Consider the following 13,923-nt stretch of genomic DNA (forward strand, 5'->3'; position numbering starts at 1 on the left):
TAGGAATTAAAAAAGAAGTTACCTTTTCTGCATTTGAGCGAATACATTTCACAAAATAGGGTTCTGCCTGACCCAGAGTTTCCATCAGCTTGTTTAGAGATGTCTAAAGCAGGGTAAGAAAACACAGATTTCAAAATATATATTGGCAAACCTGTGAGAAGAGATGATCAGAAGCAAGACAGGTAAAGAATATTAGGACACACCTGGAACTGTGCACTTATGCTTGGTGGCTTTTTCTTCTTGTGCAGATGCAGCAAGGACTTGGTGATACGATCATGCAGTGTAAGGTTCGAGAGATGCTTCAGAGACTTTACATCCAGCAAGTGCTAGTTTCATGGGGGGGAAAAAAAAAAAAAAAACAACAATCTTCTAAATACTCAATGAAACAAAATGACTAAAAAAAATTAGAAATCAACATTAACATGCAACATCTAACACATTTGGGAAATTACCAAGTGTGGTAATTGATCAAAATCAATGCAATTTTTTACAATTCTTTCGTTTATTCATGCAGATACAAAAGGTTTCTGCCATGTACATAGCAGTCAAAAACATGAATCCAGAAGGCAATATTACTTCTGAGGGACCATCTTATTTAGCGGTGTTATAAAAGAGCCACTCCTCCCCATCAATAGAAATATTTCTAGCAGAGCCACTCTGGTGTTCTATCTATACAACATATCCATAATGGAGCCACTTCCGTTCCTTACCCACAAAACATATGTATAAACCAAGCTACTCCAAGCTTGCACCTTACACATAGAACATATATAAGGGAGTTGATCTGGCTCCATAACCATAGTGCATATCTATAATGGAGCCTCTTGCTTCCTAGTCATAAAATATACCCATAATGGGCCATTCCTGCCTTCGATTCCCATCCATGGAATAAACCATAGTAATAGTAAATAATAATAATAATAATAATAGTAAAGGCATTCTTGCTCATGATGTGTGGAACAATTTCTATAAAAATGCATCAGGCGGAAGGCATATGCTTGTCCTAACATAATCCTAGGATAACACAGAACTATTGGACAGACATGAAGAACTGATGAAGACCCTCACCTTAGGCAAAGTCGGTTTGGATTTTGTGTTTTTGTTCCTCCTGAAGAAAAAAAATCCAACAATCCACATTAAACAATTATTTTTACAGTACACAAACTGTACCTCATAACCAATAATATATGTGCATATTTCCCAACAATGTTATCCCATGCACAAACTAAAAATCATCTTGCCGGGGAAAAAGCCAAAATTGTTTTCCATAAATGTATACATTGCTGTAATATTGTCCCTCTTACATTAGAATGCCGTGAGCTCTCTCCAGGAGTTTGCTGTCACTGTTATTAGTCAGGTTGGAGCTGGGAGAGCTAATAAAGATTCCACCACCTTCGAGATAGGAACCAGATGATGACAGCAGACTCAGCCTACGTGAAGTCCAGTTCAGGTCACTGGAAAACAAATGCACAAAAACATTAAAGGGGAAAAAAGGGGAATGCGGTATATGAATCTAAATCTCCATACATAATCTAGCATCTGCACTGGTGTCTCTTGGTCCCTTGACAAGGTTTAGTAATCTGCCAAGCAGGAGCTCTAAAAAATTACCTGGTAAAAACATCAATTCTATTCCTAAAGAAATGTTACTGTATTTCATGTTACAGAAAGCTCAACTATCAAAGCATTCTGCATTTTTTTTTATTAATAAATGCACAAGTAGCTTTCAATATATTGCAAAAGAAGGCAGGCAGCAAATGCACTTTTTTTTTCCATTTTAAAGGTGTTACAGTATTGAAAGGGTAATAAAAAAAATAATTTCCGGTGTGTTTAGTTTCTATATTATATGAAGCAGCCCAATAAGAACTCACAGACTCATTATGATGAGCTGTTAACTGTAAAAAAAATACATTTCAGGCTTCACATTGATGATTGTAATAAGCAAACTTTTTTTTTTTTTTTTTTTTTTTAACAGTAGGTGGTAAGTAGACATAAGAAAATTTGAGAGGCGTTGGCAGCTGGCTTGACAGAAGAATATACAAAATGTATATGTAAGAGTTCAGAATTGAAAAATAGTGGATACTTCACTCGACATGCCACCCTGAATGTGAGCATCTCAAATGGCAGGACAATGAGCTTGTGATAGCAAGCTAGGCTCAAAACTCACATGAAGCCTGAGCATAAACTAAAGATTTTTAGTTCTGTATATCTATCAATGTGACTGCAAATGATCTCAAAGTTTTTCCTCTCTTGATGTTTTCCTCTCCCTGAGGTTTAGGCCCCTGGAAACCCTTGGGTAGGTTCACTCTTAAGCGCTCTTTTTACTCATTAAATGTATTTGTGCCATTGTAAATGCACTCATTGTTTGGTTGCCACCTTCCACTATTGGACCAAATAAGATTAGCCTTGACATTAGCTCTATGATATACCCTCATATAGATTATTACCAATATCTGGATAATTGGAGGTGTTATGGTTAAAAAAAGAATTATCAAAAGGGAAAGGCACAACCATGATGAGATGATTAAAGATATCACAATAGACAGGCAAACTCTACATGGACACTTACCGTGGACTTCTTTCTTGTATAGTGTTCACTCCCTGTAGGTCAGACAGAGGGGTTCGAGGGGTCCGGCGGGGAATATCTGAAAGTAAATTGTGCATTTAGATACAAAATCAGTTTCCATAGGAGGATCAAAGTCCTCCAACACATGGTCTGTGTACCTGAACTTTGATATCTGTGTTATTTAGTAAATTCTATGTGATGACAAGCGATTTATATGTGTTTAAAAAAATAAAGGTGTAGATCTTTACAGTGATGTGCATCTATGGATTCTGAAGCAGTACCAAAAATGATAGTTGTGCTCTCTATATTCCTAATCTGTTTGTATGATTTATTGTTAAAAGACATGCCCAGGGGACCATTTCTTGCAATTCCACACTTTCTCTGCAGGCTCAAAATATGGTTAGAACCAAAAGGACATTATCAGATATGGCATAGTCGGCAAGCATCATTCCTGAGTAATTCAGCAAGACAATTACTGGCAGGTTTGTGAATATGTGCACATGCTTTTCCAGGAGAGGACATGCAGAAAAAAAGACTGGGAGGCACAGTAAATACACAAGAAAAGTGAAACATGCAGAAGTAAGTTTTGTTACAAGCATTGCAATAATAAGAGCCAAACACAATCTGAACTCTTCTCAAGCCTTCAAATTAAAAATTAAAAAGGGACTGGTCCAATCCATTAATACTCCTAAAAGTGCATCCAGCCAATGTTTATGCTTTAGTATTTGTGCAGAGCTATATTCATTTTTTGTGCTCCCAAACTCTTGTGTGCAGCAGATTTGGGTGTGCTTTCATACACAGCTGTAAATAGCACATATAGTGAATGAATCCTGAAGGGGACAAATATACAGATAGTATATACTTTAGATCAACATTACCAATGCACAACGGGATGTACTAATCGGTGTTACTTTCTGCTGCCGATTGTCTCCGTCATACTAAAATCTGCAGTTACTTTTAGCTCTGGCACCCAGCAATGTACCACTACAACAGCTCAGTTCTCCCCTTAAACACGCAATGTCTAATGGGAAGGATGTATCACTGTCACTGCCCACGTGCCAGAGGCTTCCCAAGCATTGCGAGCAGTTTTAAATCTAGTGTCCTGGTGGCTTATACTAGGACAGCAGTAGATATTTGTTTACATTTGCAGAATTTTAGAGATGCACATTGATGGTGCACTGTATTGAGAGGATTGGTGGACGTTTTACAAACTGCCCAAAAATAGGATGTCAGTGTCAAAAACTTTTTACAATGAGAGGGGATCTTAAAGGAAAAAAGCTACTAAGTTGCAGTATCAGAGAAAAAAAAAAGGCATCTATAACAAGTAAGCTTTACAAAGGGTTTTGAGAATATAAAATTTTGATATTAGGTCTTCACTAAAACCAAAAACAAGCAACAGGGTAATGTTACATAAGATATTATACATGTGTAACATACTTTTGTGGCAGGCTTAGCTTGGAAACCTTTATTGATATACATTATATATTTTTTTAAAAAACATAATGACATTCAATGGAAACCCACTTGGGCTGGATTTAAAGTCACACTGCAAATCAAAGTTAAAAAACTGAAATCACAGATTGATCAAAATTGAATTCTTAAATTTCATCACAATTACTCATAGGTCTCTATTTATAAAACAGAGAGTATCTATCATTCCCTCAAATATTGCCTTGTGGAAATCCTCACAGTCCAGGTGTTTTAATGGCAGTAACTGATTCCCCCCCGAGGGAATGTTGAGAGAATGTCAGAGTCCATGTTTTATAAATGGAGCCCATAACATGGCTCATTAGTGTGTGTATGCCTGAAAGCACTCTCAGCTTCTGGGCATGCTTCTAATAAGACAGCAGACGGTGCCTTGGGAGATCTCCTCTCAGACCTGGATCAGGACATCCGTGAGGTTCTGGACAGTGTGTTGCACTACTTGGCTTTGTTACAACAATACATGGTGTCCCAGAGGGAATCTATTTGATTCCCGTCTTAGGAAGGTGAAGGTCAGTCAATAACTTCATCATCCAGGCTGCTATGTCAGCATAAGGTCTGATAATGGGATCATTCCAGTATCTAATACGGTATTAGTCAGGCTACCATAAGCTAGCATGTGGAGGTCTGCAAAACCCGCCAATGATATACCCCCCTCAGACCATCATGGACCCACTGCAAATCCAGTCACTCTGGAAGATGTTCCAGAAAGCACAATGTTCAGAACGGTATCTCTAGACTCTTTTTTTTTTTTTTTGTCTGTAAAATGTGAGTGAACCTGCTCTCATTTATCAAAAGATCAAGGCACCAATAGCGAACCTCCCAATTCTGGTATTCTCTGGCAAATTTGAATTGAGCTGCATAGTGCCAGGCTGTTAAGACAGGTCCCACTTCAGGACATCAGGGCTCACATGCCACCCTCATGGAATCTGTTACAAACTGTTTGGTCAGAAACCTGCACACAAGTAGCCCACTAGACATCATCTTGCAGGGTTACTCCTTGCACACAAGTTCCCATACCAGTCCTACTACTGGGTTGTTGACTTACTACAGCCCTGTCCAGTTGCCCATGTGTAAAGGACCATCTCCTGATATCTCTTCCACACAATTTAGACAGCGCTGGAAGACACAGAGCAAACCTTCTAGGGAGACAGAAATGCATTGTGGGGAACTCTTTGGGGGATTGCTTGATTTTGCCCATTCAGGTCACCTGTTATTGCTGCCATTTTCACCAACGTAGATGAAATGAATTCACAATCACTTTAGTTTCCTAACTGGACAGATTGATATGCCCGACATTTCAATGACTTGGTATTTTACTGTGTTACCTGTGTCCCCCTTGACTTTTTTGAGCAGTGTTATTTTACCAGCAACGGATATTGGAAAGCTTCACATGAAGCCTAAAGAAATGGGCCGTGAGATGAACAAAGCAACCAATTTATTATGACAAATTATTTTGGCTTCTAATTGTGACAACAGGCATTTACAACACATGGTGCCAACAGTGCGCAGAAGACTGCAGTAAGTCTTAATATTTTCGGAATTTATTTTACAGCCTGCAAGAAAGCATTTGTATTTGAATCATAGGAATGAATCATGTCTGGATAAATTATCTAATTATCATAGTAGTAAAAAAAATTCTATCAGCTCATCTAAAAAAAAAAAAAAAATTCCCATCAGATCCCTCAGATCTTTAGAACATAAAGACTAATCATTCTATAGTCATTCTGCATGTTCTATATCCTGAAGTCTGAAAAAAAAAAACTAAAAGGGCTTTGAGATCATAAAAGAAGTGTGATGAGGTCATAGGACAGCTATGTAGATCAACATGATTTTCTGCACTTATCAAAAATATATGAGAAAATACTTCCAATAGTTCATCAGAACTAAATAGAACACATATGAGAACTTACTGTAAGGATTTACATAATCTTTTTTGATGTTAATAAATTATTCTAGCAAGCGTGTTAATGTGAAATTAACTTTTGTATTACACAGCTTGTGAAAAGATACATCAATAAATAATACACAATATTACACATACACACAGTTAAGAGCTGTTCTTGCATATGTTTGGAGAAAGTAGAAAGCATTCAGATAGATGGGTAGAAGTACAGTAACATGCAGGGAAAGGATAGACTTTATTATGAAAGCCAGTTTGAGCAATGGTAATGGGGACAAGCAAGTAGGAGTAATGCATTTTTGTGTATTTATGTATGTGCATTGCCCTCGACACTAGAGGCGGAGCTTTGTGTACATGAAATTGCAGAGGATTCTAGGATGGGAGCCTTACTGTATTGGTCGTTCTGACACCTCTGCAGGATCTGTAAGCTCCTTTGGTGGACGGGGTGCTGCAGAAAGCTAAAGCTAGAAAGGCCTTTGTGAGATGAGCCAGGAGGCCCCGATGTACAGGGGGGGCCCGAGCCTTGAGAGCAAACACACAGGAAGAGAAGACAGAGACAGATTAACCAGAGAGAGGGCAGAGTAACAAACTCCCAGCAAAGACAGAGGCAGAATACCCAAAGCTGCAACTACTGAGACAGAGACAGGTGAGTATTACTGTGCACAGCCAGATTTCTATTTTTTAGAAAAAGAGCTGGGATGTGCAATGACAAAGGGCAGATATAAACCAAATATACCCATGATCTGCTTACAATAGCTCAATATACAACTAGTGTTACAATATAGATTTGCTAAATATTGTTTTCATTCTTCTAATGTATCCCAATAAAACAATGATTTGAAAGAAACTTCCCCAAACTAACAAACACCCATATTGTTCCATTCCTGCAACAACCAAAGCAGCCATCCACTTGTTCTATACACCAAAAGCAAACACTCACAAGTTCATTTCTAGAACATTTCAATAAATCAATCACTCACCAGTCTTCTTGCCTACGTTGTTTCTACCACTTTGCCTAAATGCCCACAGTGCTCTGAAAAATGCTCTTAGCAATGCCCATCGAAAAGCTGCCACTGGACTGATGGCAATCATTCCTCGAATAAAGGCATTGCGGCTGCTACGTAATAAGGCCACGATGTCTGGGCGCATGTGATCTGTGTTTTTCTCCCGAAAATCCTGCAAGAAATAAATGTTTACAAAACTTATAAGCAGAAAAGGGTTCTAAACAAGCATACCTGATAAAAAAAAAAAAAACATTGCGTTTTTGAGAAGGCATTAATTAGTACACAGCTTTTTGCTTAAAATATTACAGATCTATATCCCTTCTAGTCTATACCCACTAGGGGGCAGCACAAGTACATGTCTGCTTTCTAGAGATCAATCATGACTATTGTATATACAACCTAGAAAAAAAACTAGCCACATATTACAATTGGATTGCACATCTGTGTACTCTAGATTGATTAACAAAGCAAATCTAAAGCACAAAGCAATTTAATTTGTATTCAATTCAAAGCTACATAGATGATTATTATTTGGGTTGTAACATGTGGTTAATGCCAATATTTCACTTTTTCACTGTTGCATTTATTTTTTTAGTATAATTATTTGGGCAGATTAAAAAAAAATTAGTTTTAAGATTAGGAGGAGACTATGTATGTAATCTTTTCCAACACTGGCAACTATGCCATGCAGAAAAAGGACAGTCAGTGTAATTTGGACAACAAGAATTTGTTTTTTTTTTCGTATTTTTTTTGCCCCCATGGACAGCCAAGATCATTTTGGGGCAGGGCAACAGAACATTTACAGTAGTTACCAATACCTTTGTGTTCTTTGTAAGTTATAAACTAATGATGTAAAGATATGCTGCTGAAAAGGAAGGCAGAGTGCAGCGGAGTCAGAGCAGCTTTAAGATGGCCAACAAAGCCAACTGAAAATCCCAGTTACTTCACATATATAAGTAGGATTTCCAACATAATCACAAAGCAGGGTGTTCATTGCAATGTGCATGAGAGCTCCCACAGTGGAATAGACAGATTTAGCCTCAGGGATTATCACTGAATCTTAGCGACAACAGAGATTTAGTTCAAACACTAGAAAGAACCAAACCCTAAACAGAACAACTATAAATATGTAAACAAATATGAAGTAAAAATATAAAGTCTCACCCCTATGTTTCACATCACTAAAATAAAAAGACAAACTTGCTAGAATTCAGCTTCAACATTTTAATCTGAACTTAATCTACTACAGAATCATCCTGAACAAATGAGTTGTTGTCTATAGCAATAGTTTTTTGGTAAGCGCTATGCATTAATATGATTTCACAGCACTCACCTTTACACCATACTTGACCTTGCCGGCATAGTGCTGAATGATAAAAGCTGGTTCCATAACAGTTGGGAACTCGATGTATGGATTTCCTTCATTATGGCGTTTAAATTTTTCAAGCAGAGTCTGATGAGTAGCTTGCGGGAAACTAATTTAGGGAGAAAAAAATAAAAAAAAAAAATAGTATTTTGTAGGAAAACAGCTTCTTACAACTAATAATTGATAAAAAAAAAAAAAAAAAAAAAAAAAAAACAGTTTGAAAGTGTAATATCATATACCGGTGGGAAGGACATTGGTAGGGTAACTTACTTGCTTTCTTCATCCAGCAGCTGTAGCAGTCCTGTCGGCCTCTTGCTGATCAGATTGATGCAGCCTGCATTATCTGAGTAATTAATGTTACTCCAGCTTATGCCCTCCAATCGATATTGCTCCTGGAGAAAAAAAGAAAAAGAAAAGAAAAGAATGATACAACCTCAACAAAGTCTCCAAAAAAAGAAAATGTTGTGAAAGCAGAAAAATTTACAATTACCTCCAGTGAAACATGGTTTGTTTTCTAAAATATTTTGTATGTATGTGCAATGATGGCCTTATCCATGTTGTTACATAAAATGAATTACTGCTTCTCTGAATTTGCCTTGGGGTTATGTTATTTGTTCATTTTGCATGTAATTACCAATAAACAGGGATTTGTAATATATTTTAATCCCACATTACTTTAGAGGGAATACTAATTATTTATTGTGTATTTTTGTAGATAAATCTGTAAAAAACTTAAGTAATTTATCAAAAATGTCATTTTTAAATCTTTGCTTTAGTTGTTTACCAGTTATATGTGAACATGGAAATTATCATATTTATGGATAACAAGCCGGAGCTGAGCTTCAGTGATATAAGTGTGGAGAGTGTGGTATAACATTGCTGCACAATGTTATACTACACCCCCCACTCTTATATCTCTGAATGCCCATGCAACAGGGTTAATAATTTTGAAAGTAAACAGTCTAATCTCCGAAGGTGCGAAACATCCACAATGTTCCTTGTACCTGGAGATCATGTGATATAAATTGTGTTTTCTTAACATCACATGAGGGAGCTGGATTTTCATCCAAGAGACTTGTTCATAAAACTGAAATGTCATTCATCCATATATAAATGGTATTAATTGGCCCACTTTAAAATGATAAAAAGTTGGTTGTCCATTGACAGCATGGGTGGGGACTGAGTTGCAAGAAGTTAATGCAGTTTGTTTTTCTATGGGCATATGTAAAAAGGATGCTATTGCAGTGAATCACTATAGTCCACTCTGTTGTTACTAGCAAAGTAACTTCGACCCTTGTTATGTGTTGCTTACCAAATACTTATTGTACAGTAGAAGCTTGATTAAAAGTTTTGTTATAAACAAGATCAATTCATGCAAATTACCTTATTTAAAGGCAGAAATTTATTAACCAGCCACTTTATTAGGCACCCCTTGCAGGCATTGGGTTGGACCCACTTTTTGCCATCAGATCTGTTGTAATTCTTTGTCGCATAGATTTAACATTCCTCTGGGATTGAGGTCCATATTGACATGGCAGCATTACACAATTGGAACTGAACTAACAGAAGGATGTTGCTGCAGACCTCTTTATAAGAATGGTAATGGCCAGTCTGTCTTTGGCTTCAATTTCTAAGTCACTTATGCAGAACAATTAGGTAGTTAATGAAAATCAGAACTTTTAGAACCATATGCTTGTGGTAACCATAAAAATACTATTATTAAACCTTGACAGACAGGGAATTAGCAAATTCAGAATGGAAGGTCAAATACAACATCCCCTTAAATGGGTTTAACAACTGCAGTATGACACATAAAATGAAGTGCTTAACTAGTCCTATTACAAATGCACTTGTAATTTTTTAACCTGTTCCAGTTGAAAGAGATGCTGATTGAAGTAATGCTGTAGACGTTCATTGGCAAAGTTAATGCAGAATTGTTCAAAGCTGTTGCTTCCATAATCTTCAAAACCAAAGATATCCAGCACACCGATGGAAAGAGTCTAAATAAAGAAAAAAATATATAATAATTGGACAGTATTTTTTAAATTTAATTTTATTCTTAAAAGCCTATTTAGATGAGTTTTCAGTATATTTCTTTACAATAAAATATAGGTTCAAGTCCTGCTTGCTACCTTGTGTAATATTAGGGGGATACATGAAATAGCAAAAAAGAAAAAGACCTAGACACCCCTCCAATTACTAAACAGTGTGTGTGCTGTGAATATACCTGAAAGAGTAGCAGAAAAAATTACACAGGAAACAAAGCTATATTCACAATGTGGTAAAAAAAAACAGGGGACTTATAGCACCCTACTTTTTGTCTCTATAGTTTCCTGGAGTTCCTAAACTTCTGAGTATAAGACACATGTTTACAGAGGTGTCTTTGTATGGCTACCCTAAAGTTACCCTGTCACCACAGGATCACTCATAAAAGGACAGGCCAGTAAAATTACTGTCTGCTTACCTTTCCAACCACTGCAGAAACCTGACCATTTCAGTTTAGTCAGATACTAAATATTGGGCAAGTGGAAAAAAATGTCACAAAAAGGAACACAGCAAATAAACTCTTTTTCAGTTTGAATCTCTAAACATTTTTTTTTTTTTATGCATGTCCCGACTTTAAAGATTTATCAAGTGACAAGTGATCGGAAGGGAAAATATACCCAATGGTGACATAGAAATAACATCCTGACTGATGTTTAAGACCAGTTATAAAGACCTATCTCTTCCAGATAACTGGCATAGGCCCGTGATTTTTGTGCTGTGGCCCACTACTGTTTCTTGAGCAACTTGTCTAATGGGCTAAACTGGCAAATTTTTATGTTCCCTTTTTTGGATGCCTTTAATGGCCTGTTGCCCACAACAGAATTGGAAAGAATCATTCAGGCTTCACAGAGCCACACTGATTTTTTTTTTCCATTCAAGCAAGAACCTACAGATAAATGTATACATCTAAACTACTCTGAATATACTCATCTTACCTGGGTTGCTTCATCCATTGCCTTGCTATTGATGTTGAGAAGTGCATGGTTGATTCGGAAGACGATCCAATCAAACAGAGCGCTGTAAAGAGACTTTGCCAAGGAGTCCCTTACTGTAATTGCCTGGAAAGGAACATAAAATATTGATAATTTGATCCTAAATAAAGAAAAGCTAAAAATCTTAGAGACCAACGTTTAAACAAACAAACAAACAAAAAAAAACTCACCTCTGGTAAACGATACGGCAAGATTAATTTTTCTCCAACTGTAACCGTTTTTCTGGTAATAAGAGCATCCAGCAGCATTTCTTCCCGCACCTTAAGTTTACAAAGATACAAGGATCACAAAGCAAATACGCTATTGGTCAGCACTCACAAAACAGGATCTTACAGGATGACCGCTATACCCTAAAGCAGCTTTTCTCCACTAGGGTTCTGTGGAATCTACAAAGCTTGCTATGGGTCATTAATGAGCAAGGAGTAACTTAAGTTTAACTGACACCAATAATCTTTTTGGCTATCCGTAAGAGTGACATTCTCCGCAACGACCACCACACTAATGTGCTGTGAGCTGTGGATATAGCGAATATAGCAAAAGTTCCCTACAACCTAAGGGTATTTTAAGAGCTCCTCCATGCTAAAAAGGTTGTGAAAGTCCGCTTAAAAGAGTAATATCCAATACAAAGTATTTTCCATAACACTAAACATTTTACTGTGAGAGCCCAAACCCTTTGTAATGGCTGAACCTAACAACTCTGTACAGATCACACTGCAAGAGTCAGAAATATGAAGCTGGTGTGCAAGTTAAGCTGGTGGTATATTTATGTATCTATAGCAAAACAGGTCCTCCTCGGAAGAGAGGCCTAAATACCACAACATCCATACACAGAGTGTGTGTTATCCAAGTCAAATGCAAACTAAGCCAATTTTTTTTACTATAAAGTGGGGGTAGTGGTGTCATGCTTTAATAGCAAACCGTAAATTATCTGTGTATCCTAAAGACAGCCATTGTTTTGTACACATTAACCAACAGTGAATCTTCTGTTTGGTGCCACAATTAGATATAATACAACCCAAACAGCAGGTCATGACCCTGAAAATGTCATGGGAATAATATGTATTTCATATTACAGCAAATGTAGTTGATCCTGAAATTAACAGTGAAATCATATTGCATTCAATGAAGCTTTCCAAGACTGGAGAACATACACTATCATCAGTAAAGCTGGGTGATCCAGCAAATCTGGGATGGATCTGGTACAGGATTTAAAAATATTTGCTAAAAAAATAGCAAATTACTTTTAAGAAATTCATTCAAAGTTTGCTGGATCACCCAGGTTCACTTAAAAAAGTGTAACTTTTAGCTTTAATAAATCAGGCCAATGTGCATCCAGATGCAACATGTAACAATATAGAAAACAACTCTGTATATCGACACAACTTCCACCACTAGTTTAAGTAAAAGCCTCCCCTCTCTCCATCTTGGGTGCTAGCATCTTCACTGGTTCTATTACGTGTTCTGGTCTATTGCCATCCTGATTGGCTAGGCCAGAAATACATAACTCCCATGCATACACAACTGACAATTTCTGGCAGCCGGTATGCTGGGATTGTACAAAGAGCTGCACATGTCCAGCTCAGTCTACATTACAGAAAAGATTGCAAACATGCGTAAGTTTTAATTCATCATCTGTCCCTTCTGCAATAAACTACCCATCTGTTTGCATTTTTTTTACACTATTAATCCAGTTTTAATATTCAGAATGTGAGGACAATTTCTCTAATAGGTAAAGAATATTAACAGTAAAGTCTTTTCAAAAACAATTACAGTGTAGCATTGTACATGAAAGTAATTACATTTTAACAAGAGACTGAATAAGGCTGAGAAGGGCTTCAGGCTAACTATATCCAAACTAAGACCCTTCCCCTTTATCGTCTTTTTGTTTCATGTGCTTAGCAAGGAATGTTGACGGATTTCTTACAACCACTGCTTTGTAGCCTCTAGCTAAGCAAGCTGATACCATGGCCAGATAAATATGGGTAAACCATTCACAGGGTTTTCATTTTATTTTACATTCTCATTAGATAGGTGGTAATCAGTGTTTGTGCATTTGCTGTGCTGTATGATAACAACATCACATTAAATCAAGTTTAAAGTCTAAACCCCTGTAAATCAGCAAATATTTCACTTTTTGGCCTAATTTCTATTTGTTTTGCAGGCTTTTTCCAAGTAAATACATATTCATTGGCACACAGAATATGTAAACCGTCCTATCTATGGAAAGTTAAACACACAGTTTGGCAAATTTACTTTATTACTTTTAATTTAAAGTGAGTTTTCACTTAGCTTAGTGAACGAGGTCTCTACCCACTCTCAACAAAAAGTAGATGATAGACTGCATGATGTCACATAAAAGGCATAATCTCTGAAGCATTATACAATGCATTCAAGGCATATCATAATGGAAAAACAAACTAAAAAGCCTGATAGACTAAGGCTACGTACACACATCAGATGATTCTCATCCATTTATCACCTCGGGGCTGATATCGGACGGTAATCTGGCACGTGTACAACGCTTGTCCGACATCATTAATGGATTCGTTGTGGTGGATCCCCGAACG

General features: G+C 37.0%; 1 protein-coding gene across 1 annotated transcript in view; it reads right to left on the reverse strand.

Moving 5' to 3' along the window:
* The window catches only part of MYO9A (myosin IXA), a 69,951-nt gene that overhangs the window by 20,550 nt on the left and 35,478 nt on the right, over nucleotides 1-13,923 (reverse strand). The window contains exons 9-20 of the mRNA XM_072399073.1: nucleotides 11,527-11,616; nucleotides 11,300-11,422; nucleotides 10,184-10,318; nucleotides 8,589-8,710; nucleotides 8,286-8,427; nucleotides 6,929-7,124; nucleotides 6,339-6,470; nucleotides 2,567-2,642; nucleotides 1,305-1,454; nucleotides 1,069-1,108; nucleotides 204-326; nucleotides 23-103 (exon numbers count right to left, since the gene is read on the reverse strand). Coding sequence (XP_072255174.1) covers nucleotides 23-103; nucleotides 204-326; nucleotides 1,069-1,108; nucleotides 1,305-1,454; nucleotides 2,567-2,642; nucleotides 6,339-6,470; nucleotides 6,929-7,124; nucleotides 8,286-8,427; nucleotides 8,589-8,710; nucleotides 10,184-10,318; nucleotides 11,300-11,422; nucleotides 11,527-11,616 — 1,410 coding nt within the window. The remainder of the gene's footprint in view (nucleotides 1-22; nucleotides 104-203; nucleotides 327-1,068; nucleotides 1,109-1,304; nucleotides 1,455-2,566; nucleotides 2,643-6,338; nucleotides 6,471-6,928; nucleotides 7,125-8,285; nucleotides 8,428-8,588; nucleotides 8,711-10,183; nucleotides 10,319-11,299; nucleotides 11,423-11,526; nucleotides 11,617-13,923) is intronic.

The sequence above is a fragment of the Pyxicephalus adspersus genome, chromosome 2 (assembly GCF_032062135.1).
Source record: "Pyxicephalus adspersus chromosome 2, UCB_Pads_2.0, whole genome shotgun sequence".
NCBI classification, from domain to species: Eukaryota; Metazoa; Chordata; class Amphibia; order Anura; family Pyxicephalidae; genus Pyxicephalus; species Pyxicephalus adspersus.